Raw genomic sequence first — 18,900 nt, 5'->3', positions numbered from 1 at the left:
TCGAGCAAATGATTAAATCGTATTTGTCTCAATAGAAAAATTCAGCAAAAGTAGCATTCAATACGCTTGAAAATTGAGACCGGCAAGAATACGTCGCCGTCGACCACCCAGAAGGGACCAAATGTATTTAAAAGCTTCACCACACTCTCTCTCATTGATCATCTTCTTCTCTCTGAAACTTCTTAAATTTGATTTGACAATAGGTTTAATGTCCCGCTAGTGTAGTGAGAATTGGTAAGATGAAAAGCTTAGAACAGTTAAAGTTTCAAAACCGTCGAAGTGGTTGGACGATAAGAGTACAATGAATTGGATTATGATGGCTTTAACTCCCTCTCATCCACCCTCTCAAACTATAGGCACAACTTGTCTATCGGGACGGATACCGAATGGGTCCTGTCCAAATTGATATAGATAACATTGGATCATAGAACGAGTTTGAGACGCCATTACAACATGGGTTAGGATCCTATACAATTACAGAATTTATCTCCTAAATGACACAATTACCTCCATTTGTTGCGAAATTTACATAAAAATAATGATCTATGCTAGAAAGTTTAACGAAAAAGTTTAAGTTATTAAGTGGATGGTACATATGAATATAAATAGAAAATAATACCCGTTATCAAGTAATATGGGATAATATTTCAACACCTCCTCTTACGCGTTGTTTTTAAATTTTTAATTTGTTTAATGTGATTCATTAACTTTTAATATTGTTATTTCATTAATTCAACTTCATGGACAACATTAAATATTTTAATATAGTTCAAGGATTAAATTGAATATGTACAGAAAATTCAATAACCGAATTGAATAAATTTAAAGTTCATGGACCACATTGCATATTGGGGTTAAGTTTAAGGGCCACATTACATATTGAGTTAAAGTTTATAAATCATTTGTGTCATTATCATTTCTCTTAAGGCTCATCGTCTCTTTTGCGTTGTTGTACATCTTTGTCCATATGATGTTTACAATGAAGATCGCGAGTTCGCGACAACCGACACCAACCTTGCCAAGGAAAAGCGATAGATTCTTATTAAATGATGTACGGATGTATGTTTTGCAATGACGAAGTGAGCCTCGTTAAATGGCTTATTTGGGCTTGTAAATCATCACGAAGGATGCAAACAATCTTTTTTACCTGTACCTATAATATTGGGTTTGGAAAATCGAATATAATTTTTATGAAACATTTATGATTCTCATAGTAATTCTTCATTTACGATTCGTTTATTTCACGAAAAATTAATAATTTGAAAAATATTTCCCAAAAAACTATTGCTTATATTGCTCATAAAAACGAATGAACGAAAAATATTTTCATCATCCACAAAAATGTTTAGACACAAATTATTATCAATAATGAAAATATTTTTTATTGATTAAATATTTCAAGCATACAAGCGATCATTTTTTTCGAAAAATATTTTCTAAATCATTCATTTTCTACGAAACAAACGATGCTTTAAAGTAAGAGTATGCGCAAGGCATAGGGTCTTGTGTTGCACATTTGGACTGTAAAGCCAATCCGACTTTAAGTTCGATTTAGCTTTTGTACAATTCCTTCGATATATAATTTAGGTTAGATTTTATCTAATTGTCCTATGCGGAAATCATAGAATTACTCTAGCAAACTGGCAACTAAATTATTTGAAAATTTTCTATCATTATTTCGGCAAAGCAAAGAATGATTTCGATTTTCAAAAGAAATTTTAACACAGTGACAATTAAAACTATCGTAAAATTTATACTTAAACAACGGCGACCGACCGCAAAAATTGGAAGCCAAACCTCGAGTTGGTTGGCTCACCATGGACCGGACAAGGACAGGGTGTTCCGACTCATCTTTGGGCCACGGCGGGGTCGATTTGACTCACCTTAGGCTGAGCCTATCTAGGGCAAAGTCGGTTCAATTGGTATGTCGACACCAGATCAACCATCGGCAGGTTTTCATGTTGTCTTCCGAATAGCTCACAATATTCATCATGCTAACATTGCTAATAATCATGTATAAATCATGTATAATCATCATTAGAAAAAAAAATCATGTATAATCATCATTAGAAAAACCCAGAATTGGGATATGTTCACTAGAAGTCCTAAAACTTGTCATCAAAGTGCAATTGAATCCTAAAACTTGCAAAAAGTGTAATCAAATCTTAAAACTTGTTAAATTGATTCAAATGAGTCCTAAATTTAACATCGTCAAACTTACTAACGGAAAACACTGACGTGGATTATTTTAATATTTTCTCTCTCCCACGTGGCGGTGACGTGGCTAAAACGACGTCGTTTTGGCCAAAATTTGATTTTTTAATATTATTTTTATTTAAATTAAAATTTTTAAAAAAGATTTTTTCTTTTTAAAAAGGAAGGGGACAGGTAGGGAGGGAGGGCTTGCCCTCCTCGCTGCCGTCGCTGCCCCACCATCGCCCGGAGGGGCCGGCAAGGGTGGGGGGATGCCAGGCGAGGGGTCGCGGCCCTCTCCTAGATTGGGTAAGGGTCGCCAGTGGTAGCTGACCCCGGCCAGTGGCGGCGCTCCCCCAGATCTGGCGGGGGTCGGCCGCCATTGGCGACCCTCGGCCAGGTCTGGGCAAGGGCCAGCGACCCTCGCCTGATCTGGGGGAGGGCCTGCAGGCCCTCGCCTGCCTTTGGCGAGGGTCGCCAGGGCTCGGCGGCGGCGGCGGGGAGGGCAAGCCCTCCCTCCCCGATTGTCCTCCTCCTCGTGTGTTTTTTTTTTTAAAGCTTTTTTTAAAATTTAATTTAAATAAAATTAATATTAAAATAATGAAAAGAAAAGCTACGTCATTGCCACGTAGGATATAAAAAATAATAATAAAAGTCACATCAGTATTTTTCATTAGTCAAATTGGACGGTATTAACTTTAGGACTCGATTGAATTAATTTGATAAGTTTTAGAATTTAATTGTACTTTTTATAAGTTTTAGGACTCAATTATATTTTGGTGATAAATCTTAGAATATCTAGTGAACATATCCCCAAAATTTACAAATCAAGCATAGATAACGTGGGTCACACTGACCGAACTTGGCAGTTGACTCACTTCAGTGCTGTCCCTTCGCAATTATGACATGGAACTCCACAAATAGTTGCTCTCCTTGTTATTCACTTATATGAACATTCCGAGGAATTCTTCTTTAATCTTCCTGTGTCAGAAATACCACAAAGTCATAATGATCTCATCCTTATCTAGACGTCTCCTACCCAATTCGCCCCTCACTTCGTGCCAAACAACCCGCAATAATTCCAGATGATCTAGTCACATATGACATATAAGTATATCCATGAATATATTATATACTCATCGTCGATCATGTTGTTTACGCTCTCTCATTAACCATCAAATTAAAGGCGGATAAAACCGTTTTATAAAGTGGTTGTGCATTTTATAATTTTATCATTTTTGTAACATCTAGATCACTCAAATATTCATAAGAAAGACAATTTTCCACCCAACAAGAAACAAAATCCAGGAAACTTAGGGGAAAGAGAGCATTTCTTGCCACCTCGGTTCTCCAACCGTGCATAAAAACCAATGTTCCGCCATGAATTAAGCGGCTTTAATCTTGATGCACCTACCGATGCTTATCCCTAATTAATTCCTCTATTCACCTTCTTGATTCTTCCATTTTCTCCTCCCAAATATAGTTTTTGGGGCCCAGCTCCAACCTCTCCATTAATTTCTCTGATTTGCAGTTCAGTTGTATAAATAAGCGATCCAGCTGAGTACATAGGCAAGAGGTTGCATCGCATAACATCAGACGATGACCGCAAGAACACTCATTTACTCCGCAATGGAGTGGCTCCGATCCCATGCACATCACGTATCTCTTTGGGACGTGGCCATCGCTTTCTTGGGCTACTTCGTATTCTCGTGCATCGCCGAGAGGCTGAGGAACAAGAACGGCCCGATGCTGTGGCCGGTCCTCGGGATCGTCCCGTCTCTTCCGTTCTCCCAGGACGAGCTCTACAACTGGCTGACCAGGGCCCTGGTGAAAGCCGGGGGCACGTTCTGGTACCGCGGCGTGGCCTTGGGTGGCCTCCGGGGGATCATCACGGTCGACCCCGCCAACCTCGAGCACATGCTCCGGACCCGGTTCAGTAATTACCCAAAGGGCAAGTATTTCCGGGAGAGGTTCCGCGAATTGCTCGGCGGCGGGATCTTCAACGCGGACGATGCTGAATGGAAGGAGCAGCGGCGGCTTGCTACTTCAGAGATGCACTCCCCGCACTTCGTGCGGCACTCGTACGACACCATGCGGGAGCTCGTCCACCACAAGCTCCTCAAGCTTCTAGAGGCAAGGGCCGCCGCCCCAGGAAATGATAAGCCGCCGCTTGAACTCCAGGACGTACTCCTCCGTTTCACGTTCGACAACATCTGCACCGCCGCCTTCGGTGTTGACCCGGGCTGCCTGACCGTTGATCTGCCCGAGGTGCCGTTTGCTAAGGCGTTCGAGGAGGCCACCGAGCTAACGCTGTTCAGGTTGAGGACGTATCTTATATTGCAGTTGAATCACTTTGTGATTGATTTAGACCTGTCACTTGAAAAATACATAATATGTTTAACGTAAAACATTGTCATTTCAAAAAGCGGCTATCGCTTTATTTCTCCATAAAGTAACTGACACAAAAAGTATTCTCTGTTTAGGTTCTTGGTACCCCCTTTCGTGTGGAAGCCCATGAGGTATCTCTCGCTTGGGAGCGAGAGGAGGCTCAAGGAAGCTCTAAAAATCGTACACGAGTTTGCCGACAAGACGGTGTCGGACCGCTGGATGGAGCTGAGCAAGCTTGGGAGCTTGAGTGACCGGTCCGACCTCCTGTCCCTGCTCATGAAGGACAAGAACCACAACTTCTCCGACAAGTTCCTCAGGGATTTCTGTGTGAGCTTCATCTTAGCCGGCCGCGACACGAGCTCCGTTGCGTTGGTGTGGTTCTTCTGGTTGATAGACAAGCACCCGGAAGTAGAAGCTAAAGTCCTCAGCGAGATCCATCAGATTATTGTACGGAGACGCCCTCCGGTGGGTCCGGAAGCGCATCAGGACGTGGTATTCACACCGGAGGAGTTGATGGACATGGTGTATTTGCAGGCCGCACTATCAGAGTCCCTGAGGCTGTACCCGGCAGTCCCAATGGAGTTGAAGGAGGTCCTAGACGATGACGTGCTTCCCAACGGCACCGAGCTGAAGCGGGGTGACCGAGTCATGTACTGCCTATTCTCGATGGCCCGTATGGAGTCGCTGTGGGGGAGGGATTGCGAGGAGTTCAGGCCGGAGAGGTGGTTGAGGGAGGACGGGCAGCGGATGGTGAGCGAGAGCCAGTTCAAGTACGCGGTGTTCAATGCCGGCCCGAGGCTGTGCGTGGGGAAGAAGTTTGCGTACATGCAGATGAAGATGGTCGCGGCATCAGTGCTGTGGAGGTATTCAGTGGTGGTGGCAGAGGGCCACAAGGCGGTGCCCAAGGTCACCACCACCCTCTACATGAAGCACGGGCTGCCGGTGACTCTCCGGCCGAGGGTGGCCAGGAAGTTCTGAGTAACGATTCCGGTGTGTGCTCGTGGCGTTGAAGGGTAAATCTAGTAGAGGCCAGAGTTGGTGATGAGGGCTGTATTCGGTATATAGCAGCTCAAAGACATGCATGAAGAAACACTCCTCAACTCATGGTTCGCTGATTACTATCTGCTCATGTCGTAAAAATAGTAAAAGGAGTTGGCAAACTAATCTTTCAAGAAGTGGTTGTGTTTTGTGTATGTATGGTGTGTCATGATATATATATTACATGATTGTTTGTTCTATCGATAATTTATGGGAAACAAATCTGTGCATGTGCATCTAACATAAAGATCACAACTTATACGTATGACTACTCTAACAATTCTTATATAAATACATTATTCCGCTGACGATAGACATAATAAAAGTCCAAATCACATCCTTGGCTATCTCAAAATGAAGTAGAACACGAGGATATTATGTGATGTATTATATATTTTGAAGGAAGATCCTTTACCCCGCACAATAATTTTCTTGATATCTTAATCAATTCTCAACCATAATTGCACCAAAATTTATATCGGTGGTTGAGAAAGGATGAGCCACCCATGGGAGTTCCATGTGAAGCAAAGGATCTACGTCAATGAATTTTAGCCCTGTCGAAATTCATTATAGAGGTACTTAATATCGATAGTTGAGAGTCCTTTAACCCACATGGTTACCCTATTGGTGTGTCGATATATCTCGCAACTGCTCATTTACCTGCATCAAAGTTGAGAATCAATTGAGACATTAGTATAGGAAAATAATGTGTTCTATAACAAATTTTGGGTCGTTTTGAAGAATATAAAGGAGGTAGATTTGTGCCTATAATTAATGTTACCTAGGTTACTTTGGGTTTGTTAAGTTTGATACACGAGTTAATTAGACCTACCTAAACTGAACCATAAAGACGACTCAATTAATTAAGAATATCATCACTTTTAGATTAGTGTAGGAGAGCAGTTGAGATGACGGACAAATTAAGTACATTTTTTTTTTATCACATATCACCAAACATCGTTGCAAACAGCCAACTTCATCTTCTCTCATTTTCTTCTTTCAAATTTTTGAACAAATGTTCTCTGAAATTATTCAAAATAGTGTAAGATGTCCATTTCGTATTTGCTTTTTAGAAAAGAATTCATATAATGGAAAAAAGAGGAAAACAATGGCAAGTATGTATGTCGTCATTCAAGTAAATTTATTAAAAAAAAAATTTAAATAAGGACCCGAAGTGGGTTTGTTTTTTCAAAAGGGTTCCAAGTGAACCTTGCCTCAAATTAAAACTTGAAATGGTCGCTTAGTCTCAAACAAATGTTTGAAATGGTCAATTAGTCTCAAATAAGGGCACGAGCGAGGATATGCATCTCACATGTCACTTTCCAAAGGCATGATGGGGCATTTTTCGGGTTTTTCTGTTTTCTTTTTTCTCTTCGTTTTTTCTCTTTTGTCTTCTTTTTCGTTCATTGTTCTTCTCTGCTCATTTTTTTTTTTTTTACCATGGCCGGCGAGGGTCACCGGAGTTCCCCGACCGTTGGCGAGGGTTGCAGCCATCGCCTGGCCTCGTTCGTGGCTAGTGAGGTTGGCCTTGCCCAGACCATTGCGACTTCTCGCCCTCGGTCATCTCCATTTCCGCAACCAATCTCCCATGTTAGAGCTCACTCAGCTACTCCTCTAAATTCGCAGACGCTCTCTCTCTTTAAATCGAGCTCACCTTTTGCAGTTACATTGAGTTTTGGGGGCAAAATTGACTCCCGCTCGTCTAGCTATGGTGGAAACCCTAGGCCTTGCCAGATTAAACCACCACAGGCTTCATTTCAGACGCTGGATGCAGACATTCGTGTCCTCGCACAAGATGCTCCTCTCCGTGGTGTGGATCGCCGCCTTCGCATTCATGTTATTGTGGAAGCGCAACTCCGACGGCACCGGAGGATTCTCGATATCCGGTGGTAGTCATCGGAGGCCAGCCGGATCTAGGCGAGGCAAGTCTCGCCGGCCGAGGGTGAGGAGCCGCGATGTCCTGGGCAACGCCAGCCTCGCCCGCGACCACAATGGCCACGAGGCTAGGCTAGGGCCGCAAAGCACTCGCCCAATGTCCGGTGAACTCCGGTGAGCTCCGGCGACCCATGCCGGCATAGTTTAAAAAAAAAAAAAGAGAAAAGGAAGGAAAAGAAAGATGCCACAAGAAGAAGATGAATAGGAAAGAAAAAGAATGAAAAAAGAACGAAAGAAAGAAAACAGAAAAACTTGAAAATGTCCCCATCATGCCTTTGGTAAGTGGCATGGCATTTGAGATGCCCATGCCCATTCAGACTTAGGGTGCATTTGTTTTATTGAAAGCTTCACGATGAATGATAATATTTTTCGTGAAAATCATTTTAAAGGAAAATGGTTAGTTTTTTAATTTCCTCCATTGCCAAAATGGGAAATTGTTTTTCCCAAATCTAACCTTTTTATTTTCAGTTCATGGAAAAAGTTTTCCATACATCTATTAGATTTTGTCATCTAAACACCGTAAAGTTACAAAATAATTTTCCTGAAACAGTTTTCCTTCAATTTGCATATGAACTAAATCTATTCTTGGATACAAAACCTTCTATGCGTCACTGGATAAACTCGGCTTGTGATCGGAATTAGTTCTTCACACTGTCAATGTGCAGAATAAAGTCCTGAAAGATTTGGCACTCTACTCGTCAGATCGCTCATTCATTTGCACCTAAAACTGCCAGAATTCTGTGAGGTTCAAAGCTTCCTTTTCTGCTATATTAAGTAGAAAACAATGAATCCTGGCAAACTAAGAGCTCCTAGAAAAAGAAAGAGGAAAGGGTCACCGCCTTGTCGGCGTTGAACGCGTTGTGTTTACCAACTTGAACCACTGGCTTGCCGGGTCACAGGTAGCATCTTCTCTCAAGCATTTGCAAGGACTTGTGATGATGGTCTTAGTGCTGAAGTCTATGTCCAAGCAAACGGTGACATTACTACCGGCAATGTTGGAGGAAAAATGCATTTTGGACTCCGAAACGGTCTTCCATTTAGACCCGTGGTCAGCGCAGTTCGTGCCGAGTTTCACAGGCTTCTCCAGCTGATCCGCTTGCATACACATATCCGTTCCTCTCATCCGGACCGTGTGGCCACGCGTGTGGGTCCAAGGTTCGGACTCATCGCACGCGCCCAGTTGCAGTTGTCCCTGTTCTTGTTTCCTTTGGATGCAGAGACCCGTGAGCGGATGAAAAAGAATTCTGTGTGTAGGCTTTGATGAATATGCACCTGCGACGTTATGGATATAAGAAAGATGGATATGTAGAAACAACGTGATTTACGACATGATCGAAGTGTCAATTAGTCGAGTTCCATTTGAAGAGGGATTGTGTTTGATTTGATCTCTCGGATTTCAATAGATATCATCACTGAGAAAATCTCGGGTTTTTGTAGGGGAGGATGGATTATCTCGTGCCTGAACTGTGATTGCTGATAATTCATTGATGTAACAAAATGATGGAACCATCTAAAGTAGCTGAACAAAATTAGGAATGTGTAGTGTTACTATACCTTGAAAAGGGGCTTGAAGGGCAGAGATCCTTTGCAAGAAGCTAGCATTTCTAGGCCCAGAGAAGTCCTTGTTCAGCACCCCAAACGTCTCGTCCATCCCTACGATCCCTTTTCTCAAGTAATAGCTGCCCACGATCGTCCACAAGGCCCAATCGAAATCGAGCTTGGCCGCGACTCCGAAGAAGCAATTGAAGTACCGATCGTCGTTCACATTTTGACCGCTCAGTTCTCCTCCAAATTCGCTCACGAAGAGCGGCATTCCCTGGTTTAGTATGAACCCCGCCTTGCTCATCACCTTGTTCGTCGCATCCTTGCACAGCTCGTTGGCATTGCCGTCCTTCCATATTGTCCCGCTTGAGGATGCATACCAATGCAGCTCGAAGACTAGCTTTCTGGTGAAGCTCACCTTCATTGGTATGTGGCCAAGGAACCACAGGTTAGTGTCATAATAGAGGCCGGAGACTATGACAAGCACGTGCGGGTTTGCCGAATGCACCACCTCAGCTCCTCTCTCCATGTACCTGGAGTTCATTTTAGGACCGAAATCTAACGTCAAATGGGACGATCATATTAGGTTGAATACCTCTCGGTGATCCAAAACCCTAACATGATTAGTCGAGGTAGTTTATCAACTTATCCCTTAGATTTCTCATATTTTGCCACATTTTGCATCGCTCAACATGTGTTCTTCAACTGAATAATAACCTACTGTAATAGCAACAGAGTCAGTTCAGAAGAAAACATTTTTCGTACTAAAGCTAAATCCACAAAATTTCCTAAAAATTTACATCGAGTACCTGAACCAGTCTTGCAAATTTTCTTTAGGACCACGGAGCTCATTCCTCAAGCTCATACCGACCACGTTACCGACGCGGTGGAACATTGTGGCCATCCGAGCGAGGCCCTTAATCCAAAGGTTCGGGTCGAAGTAGTGGTCACCGAAGAATCCGTTACCGTCAAGGTTGCCACAACACCAACCGGGCTTGCTAATGTGATTGTCTAGTATAACCATCACATTATTGTCTCCCAGGCTCGAAACAACCGCCTGTAACAAGTAGACGAATTTAATTCACTGACCGGTGTTGAGCAATTATGACAAATTGCGAAAATGTGAAGTGCAAATTTTACCCTGAAAGCAGAAAGAAGAGAAACATCCAGAAGAGACGGATTGTTCTGCCGAATGCCTCCAATATAATCAACCAACCCAAGATTCCGGAACGACTGCGCCACTGACATCGAACCCAGCGAGTCGTTGGTGACCATGAAGAGCGGCCACGTGAGCCTAACGCAGTTGAATCCCATCGAGGCGATCTGCTTCGAAATCCAGTCGATGGGTTTCTTGTCGAGCCCTTCCGCGACCATGGGCTCGAGGTGCGCCGCCCAGTTGACGCACGCCAGCTTCACCCTATGCCCATGTTTATCGACGATCCACCTCGAATCGGTGTGAAGACGCCACAAAGACTTTGCGGGCTCGGCATGTCGGGAGGCCATCAGAGCCCAGAGAGCGACGAAACACAAGTAGGAGGGACGTCTCATGGTGGTAGCAAGATTTCTCTATCGGATGATTGCTTTCTAACTAGTGAGAATTCAACTGACGTACTTATACAGCAGAAACAAGCAAAGTCATGATGCGAAAGAGAGAGAGAGAGAACCAAGAATAGGTGACGGAGCTAAAGCAGTGCATGAAACCAAGTGAATTTTCTTGAAAACGTGCTTTGAAATTGTTCAGATATCCGCTTACCGGTATTGATTTGTAAACATGATACATATATTTAAAAGCTCACTTGCAGTCTAACGCATTATTCGGTAAAATTTGCACTGCTCGATTGCCATAACACCTACAAGGGACTGCGTCAAGGGCTGGAAAAATCGGATCAAAGGTTGAAACGGAAGAAGAGAAACCAAGTCTCAAACGACCTTTGCGGTAACAAAGTCAATGTTAAGTTTCATACATAAGAACGACAAAATCAAAGGTCGCTGACAGCCATGAATTTGACATTCTCTAAACATAGAGGTCAAGGTCGCACAAAGCACGTTTTGCGCCTCAAAACCACCGCGTATTTACTCCGAAAAAAAAAGAGAGAAGAAAAGTAGCGAGACAAAACTCCCACTGTGGAGGAAAAAATTACCAAATCATTCCTAAATCTATTGTATGGTCAGTTATAAACTATTCAATTTCGATAATGAATCATTAACCTTTCAGCGAAAATTCCAATGTAGTTCTTTTAGCCATTTGTCGCCAGAAATTGCGGACGTGGCGTTCGGCATCGCTGCCGTCCTACATGGCACTCTGACTTGGATAACTTTATTAAAAAACGACGTCTAACTAGATCTTCACTTCGGCGATTTTCAGCAGCAATTGACTGGAATGACTACGTTAGAATCTCGTGTAAAGATTTAAGACTAAATTTAGGACTGAATTAACATATGTACAATATGTCTGAAACTAAATTGTTAATTTGCCCTTGCTCGAGTCTAAGATTATATTTATTATATTATTTAAAATGTCAAGGCAAATTTTTCCAAGAAAAATATAGTAATACATTAAAAATTATAACAAAATAAGTATTCACATCAATTAAATTCTTTGTTAGAATTTACATAGAATTTCATTTAAAGTGACAAACCTCATCACGTAGGTTTTACCCCTGGTTAAGCACATGAGGCATAAAATGGCAATATCTATTTTAAAATATAAGCATACACAATACTTCAAAAACGTAAAATAATATGAATCAATGAGAAACATTAAAGCATTGTTGAAATCTTTAACTTTTTGCCCTGGACTTGGCGTGGAGAAAACGAGCATGTTTCTTGTGTAGAATTTTCTTGATAATAAAATAGTTTCTGTTCTCTCCTCCATATGCTCCACTCCGTGTATAGAGACTTGGAGGTGATTTCTTCAAAATCATCTTTCAATTCGACATATTTTAGTTACAAAAAAGAAGAAGAAGAAGTCCAACGTGGACAATGACGTGGCTTTTCTATACCTTAACGATGCCGTATCCTCTTCAAATTGAATCTCTCTCAAAATAAAGCTTTGAATCATAAATTATAAGCCCGTGTGATGCACGGGTAAGAATTACCACACGCCCCCAGCAAGCATCCACAAAGGCCCAATCCAAATTAACTTAAAGAGCTAAATCGATTCGATCCCAAAGCGTGAGAAGGATCAAATCGAATTAAAAAAAATTGAAGATCAAGGACCAAATTGAGAGAACAAGACTATTCACGACCTTGCCCAATAGCTTGGAGTGCTCATATAATCTGCCGTCGCTACTTAAATTATGCCATGGCCTTTTCCACTGTTCATGGAAGTATCTCTTCACTAATATTCAGATTCTCCCCTACCAGTTGCTTTAGACTTTTCTCTTCCACTTGTTGCTCAGATTCTAATGGATCGACTTACATTCCTCAAAACATGTAAGCACGGGTCTCGATTACATGGAGCATGTTCAATTAACTTTGTCCTTTTGGCCTTTTCTTGCTCTGTGTTTTGCGAAAACCATGCTAATCAGTGGGCTTTCGACCATAGATTTAGACCCTCTCGACTCCAGAAGAGTTGGTTGATGCACCTTTGCCCTGAACTTGTGTACTTTTTTATTTTTTTTCGAAACTAGACCCTGAAAATTTAATTCGTGCAATTCAGTCCTTAAACTTGTGTAAATTTTCTAAATCAAATTCCTCCGGCACCAATTCCTGTTGGTTCGAGTTGACATGGCTGTTGAATCGCGCGGGAGTATGATGTGGAGAAAAAATTTGCCTTCAAGGACAAGCTACCATGGAAAATGACAGGCAATGCGATACTTCCCTCCGTGGACAAGCGATCGTGCAAAACTTTGCCTCGTTGCATCGACAAGCCATCACGGAATTTTTTTTTTCTATGTCATCCTCTAACATTGTCCAATTGCCACACCAGTTCGGATAACTTGGATTAATTGGTGACGGAAAAACATGATTAGAAAATTTACTTAAGTTCAAGTATTTGTTTAAGTAAATTAAATCTTCGAGGACTTGATTAAAAAAAAATGCGAAGTTCGGAAACGAAACGTTGAATTTTATTTTAGCAACGGAGGTATGGTACTTTTGCTGCGCTTTCCCAACTTGGGTGCGTAAGTTCCTCATCATATTCTTACTACTCAGGCAACTCCTTGGATTCATTCTAGAGGAGTCTCAACGTGGTCTCAGTGCAACTACTGGTCTAAACTACTATATATCTAGGAATCTCCCTAGATCAGTGTCTAGAGAGGACAAACTAAGTCCATGACTAGCATAGGAAAAACTCTATATGTTTAATTCTGAATGGGACAACCTCAAGTCACTATCCAACTCCCACCAACCAGCAGTTTCTCTAAAAAATTTTCAAGGTCCACATAAAGCGGGAACCACCACATACACTACACAAATAGAACAAAAAGAAAAGAAAACCAACCAAATTCTATACTTCTTTTAACCAAGTTTGGAAATTGTTTCTTTCAGAGCCGGGTTCTGTCAACCAGCTTGAACCACTGGCTCGCCGGATCGCAGGAGCTTTCGCTGCTCAAGCACTTGCAGGCCGTGACCACCACGGTGTTGCGAGGGTCCACGTCCAAGCAAACGGTGCTTCCATCTTTGGCCTTGGACGACAGGTGCATCTTGGAGGCCGATATCATCTCCCATTTCGTGCTGGTGTCTGTTGGGCTCATCGTGCCCAGGATCGCCGGCCTCCCCAGCTCGACGGCTTGCAAGTACAGATGTGCCCCCACGAGCCACAGCGCGTCCTGTGGCGTGTAACTCCACGGCTCCGAGTATATGCATGGACCCACCACGAGTGGCAACGACGGTGATCGCCTCAATATGCATAGGCCAGTCAAGGGGTGGAATATGACCTTGTGAGCACCTGTTTGTTGCCCTCCTGGTCCTGCAACAGAAGAAGATTTTGAGAAATTAGAAGCCCGAGAAAAAAAAATGAATATGGTGTTAGCACGATTGGAAAAAATTTATTCAGTCCATCGTCGGTGGAAACACGATGTCGCTCACATAGCTAGGAACGGTACTATTATTGTTAGCCCATAAATTTTGTCGCTAATATGGTCAGTTTTTCAGTCCGGCACTAGTGAAAATGTGAAACCCTTTTCAATATAGAATCGTTAATGAAGAAAGCCAACATGAGATTTACCAAGCCAGTATTTGATGGCCCGTAGGGAATTCTGGCATACATTGAAGCAATCACCGTCATCGAATTCGACTGAACTCCCATATGAATCCCAAAGGATTTCTTGATTATGTGGTGGCTCAATTTGTCGGACTCGACTCATGTATATAAGTACTTGGTAGTTGAAAGATTTATACCTTGGAAGGGTAATTGCAGGACCGACATTCTATGTAGGTAGCTCGAGTTTCGAATGCCGGACCATTCATAGTTGAACAATCCGTAGAACTCCTCCATCCCTACCACTCCTTGCCTCAAGTAGTAACTCCCTTGAAGGGTCCACAATGCAAAGTCCCAGTCGAATTCAGCGGCCATGGCCATGAAGCAATTGAAGTACCTATTATCATTTACATTGGTTCCTCTTTCATCGGCACCGAACTCGCTCACAAACAAAGGATATCCTTGCTCCAGCAAGAATACGGACCGACTCATTACGTTGTTTGACACTGCTCCACACACATCATTCGGGTTTCCGGATTGCCATGCGTTGCCGTTGGTGAACCCGTACCAGTGCATCTCGAAAACCAGTTTCTTCGTGAAAGAGATGTTGACCGGTCTGTTCCGGATAAACGAAAGGTCTATGTCGTAATTGAGGCCGGAGAGGATGACGAGGACATTAGGGTTTGCCGCGTGCACGGTTTCCGCACCTTGTTGCATATACCTACACATAGCACCCCATCGAATCAAAACTGATGCAGTATTAGCAGTTGTTATTGTACGTCGTAAGATTTATGAGCACATTGACTTCTTACCAACCAATGCCAATCAAATAGGTTTCTGAAAAATCACTTCCAATTTGAACATATAAATTACGAGTGATGCAACATACTTGTACCAATCATCCACATTTTGTCTAGGACCACGAAGCTCGTTCCTTAAGCTCATGCCAATCACATTGCTAAAACCAGTAGCCAATGTCGCCATCTTATGCAAACCTTGCATCCAAACTTGTGGGTCGAAGTACTTATCACCGAAAAAGCCATTGCCGTCGTTTGCACTGCAACACCAACCCGGCGTGGTTATATGATTGTCGAGTATCACCATCACTTTGTTGTTTCTAAGGCTTGTCATCACAGACTGAAACAAGAGATTTCAGAAAAGGACATACATTAATACATAATGCCCTTGATAGTAATGAATGTAATTCCTAGTACCATAATAAAAATTCGACAATCCCTTCCCCGGATCCTAGTGCTGTTGTATTACTTATGATAAGACTTAGTTCTAGCGATTATTACTCATCGTGTACCACAGTAAAAATTTCATATCTATAGGAGGCAAATTGAGCAATGTGTTTGTCCTTACAATTAGAAGAGACAAAAACTAATGTTACCTTGTAGGCTTCCATTACAGGAAGATTAATAAGGGAAGGGTTGTTGGACTTAATGCCGGCAAGAGATTCCGACAATCCGAGATTCTGGAACGATTGGGTCACGGTAAGAGAAGCAAGTGTCTCATTCATAGGCAATTCGAGTGGCCATGTGAGCCTCACGCAATTGAACCCCATTTCTCTAATCTTCTTGGCAATCGTGTCGGCCGGTTGCTTGCTCAGCCCCTCGGCCAGCAGCGGCTGGAGGTGCGCCGGCCAGTTAACGCACGCGAGCTTTGCCCGTCTCCCGGCACCGTCGACGATCCACCGGGAATCGGCGTAGAGTTGTTGAGCAACCGCAGGCTTGAGTTGGGCCATGGAAAAGAAGAGAATTGTCAAAACTAGGAGAAGGAACTGCAGCTTTGGAAGCGTTTCCATGATGGGTGTCTTTGCTCTCTTTGAACCTTCCTTACAAAGAAAAAAGAAAAGAGTGTGCATCATGTGCATGAAGTCTGTTCAATGTCAAGTTGTGCTTATATAGAGGGTGTCATTCATCCACTTGGCCAGTAGTCATGAATGCAGTATAAACCGTATGGAATAGAGTCGAGACAAAAAGTTTTCGAGAATCGAAAACTCGAGGGTCGTACCATATCTTGAAAGAAGATGCGCTATTCATTTGGTATAATAACGAGTAACAACTATCAAACATGGAGGGAAGGAAGTTAGGAAAACTTCGAAATATTTTTGAAGGAGAGAAATCATAGGGTGGGATGGAGTTTGATAGTTGGTTTGGTTAACTGTTTATATCCAGATTTTCACAGTTTCGATTTAAAATATTAAATGTTTTTTTTCTTCCGAGTCTCATTAATAGTGCCCTTGAAGAACTTGTTAGGTATATTATTTAGAATAACTTAATTTTTAAAACATTAAGTGTGCATAACAAGAGCACAATTGATGCATCGAAAACTACAAAGTGTCCCTAAGACACTCGTTGATAGAATTTTTTTTTTTAAAGCAAAGAGCGGACAAATGAACGATAAATATTGACAATTTGAGATATAGGAGTCTCACGTTCGTTACATGTGCTCCGTTTGAGGCATAAACATTTTCCAGAAGTATGAGCTCGTTGCCGCAGCCCATTGTAGTGCAATGCTAGAATATAAATGTTAGATATATTAGGTTGGGTGATCTTAGTACCATCTTCATCTAAACAAGTCACGTCCACGCCAGAAGTATGAACGGGGATGCTCCACATCAAAATCATACCATTAGCATTTCCTAATAAGTAACTTGCAAGAATGAAACATGTGAACCCTCAAACCAAACTCAAATATTTCGTACAAAAATGTGACTTCAGTTTCAACAAAAGTGAAGATATTGCACTCGGTATAAAGACCATGATTTTGAGTAGTTAAATAAAATATCTATTTTTAGGTATTTTGCATTTTTTAAGACTCTGGTACACATAGTGTGATTTCACTCTGAAGATTAAAGACCAGTTGTGTGATTTTATACCTTTTTCAATTGGTCAAAACATACGACCAAAAACAAAATTTGGTCAAAATACTTCAATGAACGCTTCCTGTTTGTCAAATGCAATTAATAGCTCCGTCAATTGCGGGGCCAATTGCTTAACTGCACACAATAAATGTACTGGAAAAATGGAAAACACAAGCAACCCTTTCGCCCCTATGTAGTAATTAGTGTGATTTGAAGTCAAATTGATTTCACTATTTTTAATGCATCTTAATTGACTGACGGCATCTTATGATTTCAAGGATGATTAAAGTGTATTGTCTACATATGGAAGTATGATTAAGGATCATTAATTTGAACGTGGGACTCTGTAAAGTTATGCAAATCATATTAAACAGAAGGCCTCCAAGCGCCAGTCAATATCAGTCAACACAGGCCGAGTACTTTCTGGATCACTTTCAGATCAGAAAAATACATATTTGCCTGCCTTTTATAGGAATTTTGGGATTTCTAGGACCTCAGTTATTATAAGCAAAAATGGAACTTATGAGTCTCAAGCCAATTATAGAAACTTGGAAAGTGCTCGGTATGATTTGGCTCGACTTGCCTAGACTTTCCTCTTTCATGTTTTCAATCTACAGGAAAGTGTTCCTAGCCAAAAAGGGAAAAAAGATATGTTTTATAGGAGAGTCTTGTTTTTCTTTTTAAGCGTTATGGCCAGGCAATACTAGGCCCCATTTGTTTTGCAAAAATGAATAATTCGGATAATATTTTTCTAAAAATGAACGTTTATATCATTTATAAAAATGAATAAACGGAATTTTTTTTATTGTCCCCAAAAATATTTAGACATAAATTATTGTCAATAATAAAATATTTTTCATTCATTAATTATTTTAAGCGATACAAAAAATCATTTTTAGGAAAATATTTTTCAAATCTTACATTTTCTACGAAATAAACCAAGCCTAATAGCATGAGCCTGTTATCAAGCAAGCAACAGACTAAGTCCACCAATGCGATCAAAGGCAAGCCATGCATATCGGATATTGCAATTAGTTAGTCAATTATGGTCGCATATTCTCAAGAAATCGAGTCAAATTAAGAACTTAGCGTGTGAGACCTTGTGCCTTTTGACGTGTTGAAGTACACGTGTTAGGGTGTTAGACAAAAAAATGATATATGGAAAATTTCTACTTTTTGTCCCTGAACTTATGCACTTTTTCCAATCAAGTCCATGAAGATTTAATTTCGGCCTATTAGTGTGTCAGACAAAAAAGTCCTACATCAAAGAACTCACGTGAAATGAAACAGTTGATATATGGGAAGATTTTGAACTCCTACCCTTCGTGGGGGGAGGGGAGCCCGAAGCCAGCGCAGCCGCTGACTTATGCACTTTTTCTAATCAAGCCCTTGAACAATTAACTTGTCTAATTCAATCCTCAACCTTGCGTAAATTTTGTAATCAAACGCCCCCACGACACCAATTCTTGTCGGTTCCAGTTGACATGGCTGTTGGATTATGTCGAAGTATGACACGGAGAATAAATTTTCACCTCATGGACAAGCCATTGTGAAAAATTTTGCCTCCTTGCATTGACAAGCTACCACGGAAACTACACGATTGCCCAACGGGCACACCAGCTTGGATAAATTAGATCAATTGGTGCCGGAAGAACATGATTAGTGAATTTACGTAATTAAAAAGTTCAAAGACTTTATTGGAAAATGTGTGAGTTAAAAGTAAAATTGCAACGCATCTAGTTGCTCGTAACTAAAAGTGTATCTTTTATTGTCTTAAACGTAGGCTCTCTTC

General features: G+C 41.6%; 3 protein-coding genes across 3 annotated transcripts; 1 reads left to right on the top strand and 2 right to left on the bottom strand.

Annotated features, from left to right (window-relative positions):
- The first annotated feature begins 3,749 nt into the window (after window positions 1–3,749).
- Window positions 3,750–5,774, top strand: LOC115692336 (cytochrome P450 86B1). The gene is made up of 2 exons (XM_030619154.2): window positions 3,750–4,511; window positions 4,677–5,774. The coding sequence occupies exons 1-2, from the start codon at window positions 3,793–3,795 to the stop codon at window positions 5,557–5,559; spliced, it is 1,602 nt and encodes a 533-aa protein (XP_030475014.2). The 5' UTR covers window positions 3,750–3,792; the 3' UTR covers window positions 5,560–5,774.
- A 2,392-nt stretch (window positions 5,775–8,166) lies between these two features.
- On the bottom strand, window positions 8,167–10,838 carry LOC115692346 (glycosyl hydrolase 5 family protein-like). Its single transcript, XM_030619168.2, has 4 exons — window positions 10,237–10,838; window positions 9,906–10,153; window positions 9,109–9,629; window positions 8,167–8,826 (listed from the first exon to the last, which is right to left on the bottom strand). Exons 1-4 carry the CDS (start codon window positions 10,642–10,644, stop codon window positions 8,387–8,389), a joined length of 1,617 nt encoding a protein of 538 aa, XP_030475028.2. The 5' UTR covers window positions 10,645–10,838; the 3' UTR covers window positions 8,167–8,386.
- Window positions 10,839–13,482: 2,644 nt separating this feature from the next.
- LOC115692335 (glycosyl hydrolase 5 family protein-like) lies at window positions 13,483–16,093 on the bottom strand. Its single transcript, XM_030619153.2, has 4 exons — window positions 15,633–16,093; window positions 15,129–15,376; window positions 14,440–14,960; window positions 13,483–14,008 (listed from the first exon to the last, which is right to left on the bottom strand). Exons 1-4 carry the CDS (start codon window positions 16,044–16,046, stop codon window positions 13,584–13,586), a joined length of 1,608 nt encoding a protein of 535 aa, XP_030475013.2. The 5' UTR covers window positions 16,047–16,093; the 3' UTR covers window positions 13,483–13,583.
- Between the last annotated feature and the right edge of the window lie 2,807 nt (window positions 16,094–18,900).

This window comes from Syzygium oleosum, unplaced genomic scaffold (assembly GCF_021117445.2).
Source record: "Syzygium oleosum isolate NSW1041296 unplaced genomic scaffold, Sole_v2.1 Sole_v2.01, whole genome shotgun sequence".
In the NCBI taxonomy this organism is placed as follows: Eukaryota; Viridiplantae; Streptophyta; class Magnoliopsida; order Myrtales; family Myrtaceae; genus Syzygium; species Syzygium oleosum.
Note: the sequence above shows the minus strand (reverse complement) of the source record. Positions and strands in the feature narration are given on the sequence as shown.

Bases quoted from the DNA above. Each gene is read 5' to 3' on its own strand.
- LOC115692335 (XM_030619153.2), bottom strand. From the start codon at position 16,046: ATGGAAACGCTTCCAAAGCTGCAGTTCCTTCTCCTAGTTTTGACAATT. The intron at 14,961-15,128 runs GTATGTTGCATC...TGCTATGTGTAG, and splicing joins AATGTGGATGATTGGTACAA to GTATATGCAACAAGGTGCGG. The intron at 14,009-14,439 runs GTATAAATCTTT...CTTCTGTTGCAG, and splicing joins CCTGCAATTACCCTTCCAAG to GACCAGGAGGGCAACAAACA.
- LOC115692336 (XM_030619154.2), top strand. From the start codon at position 3,793: ATGACCGCAAGAACACTCATTTACTCCGCAATGGAGTGGCTCCGATCC. The intron at 4,512-4,676 runs GTTGAGGACGTA...TTCTCTGTTTAG, and splicing joins ACCGAGCTAACGCTGTTCAG to GTTCTTGGTACCCCCTTTCG.
- LOC115692346 (XM_030619168.2), bottom strand. From the start codon at position 10,644: ATGAGACGTCCCTCCTACTTGTGTTTCGTCGCTCTCTGGGCTCTGATG. The intron at 9,630-9,905 runs GTACTCGATGTA...AATGAACTCCAG, and splicing joins AATTTGCAAGACTGGTTCAG to GTACATGGAGAGAGGAGCTG. The intron at 8,827-9,108 runs GTATAGTAACAC...ATAACGTCGCAG, and splicing joins CCTTCAAGCCCCTTTTCAAG to GTGCATATTCATCAAAGCCT.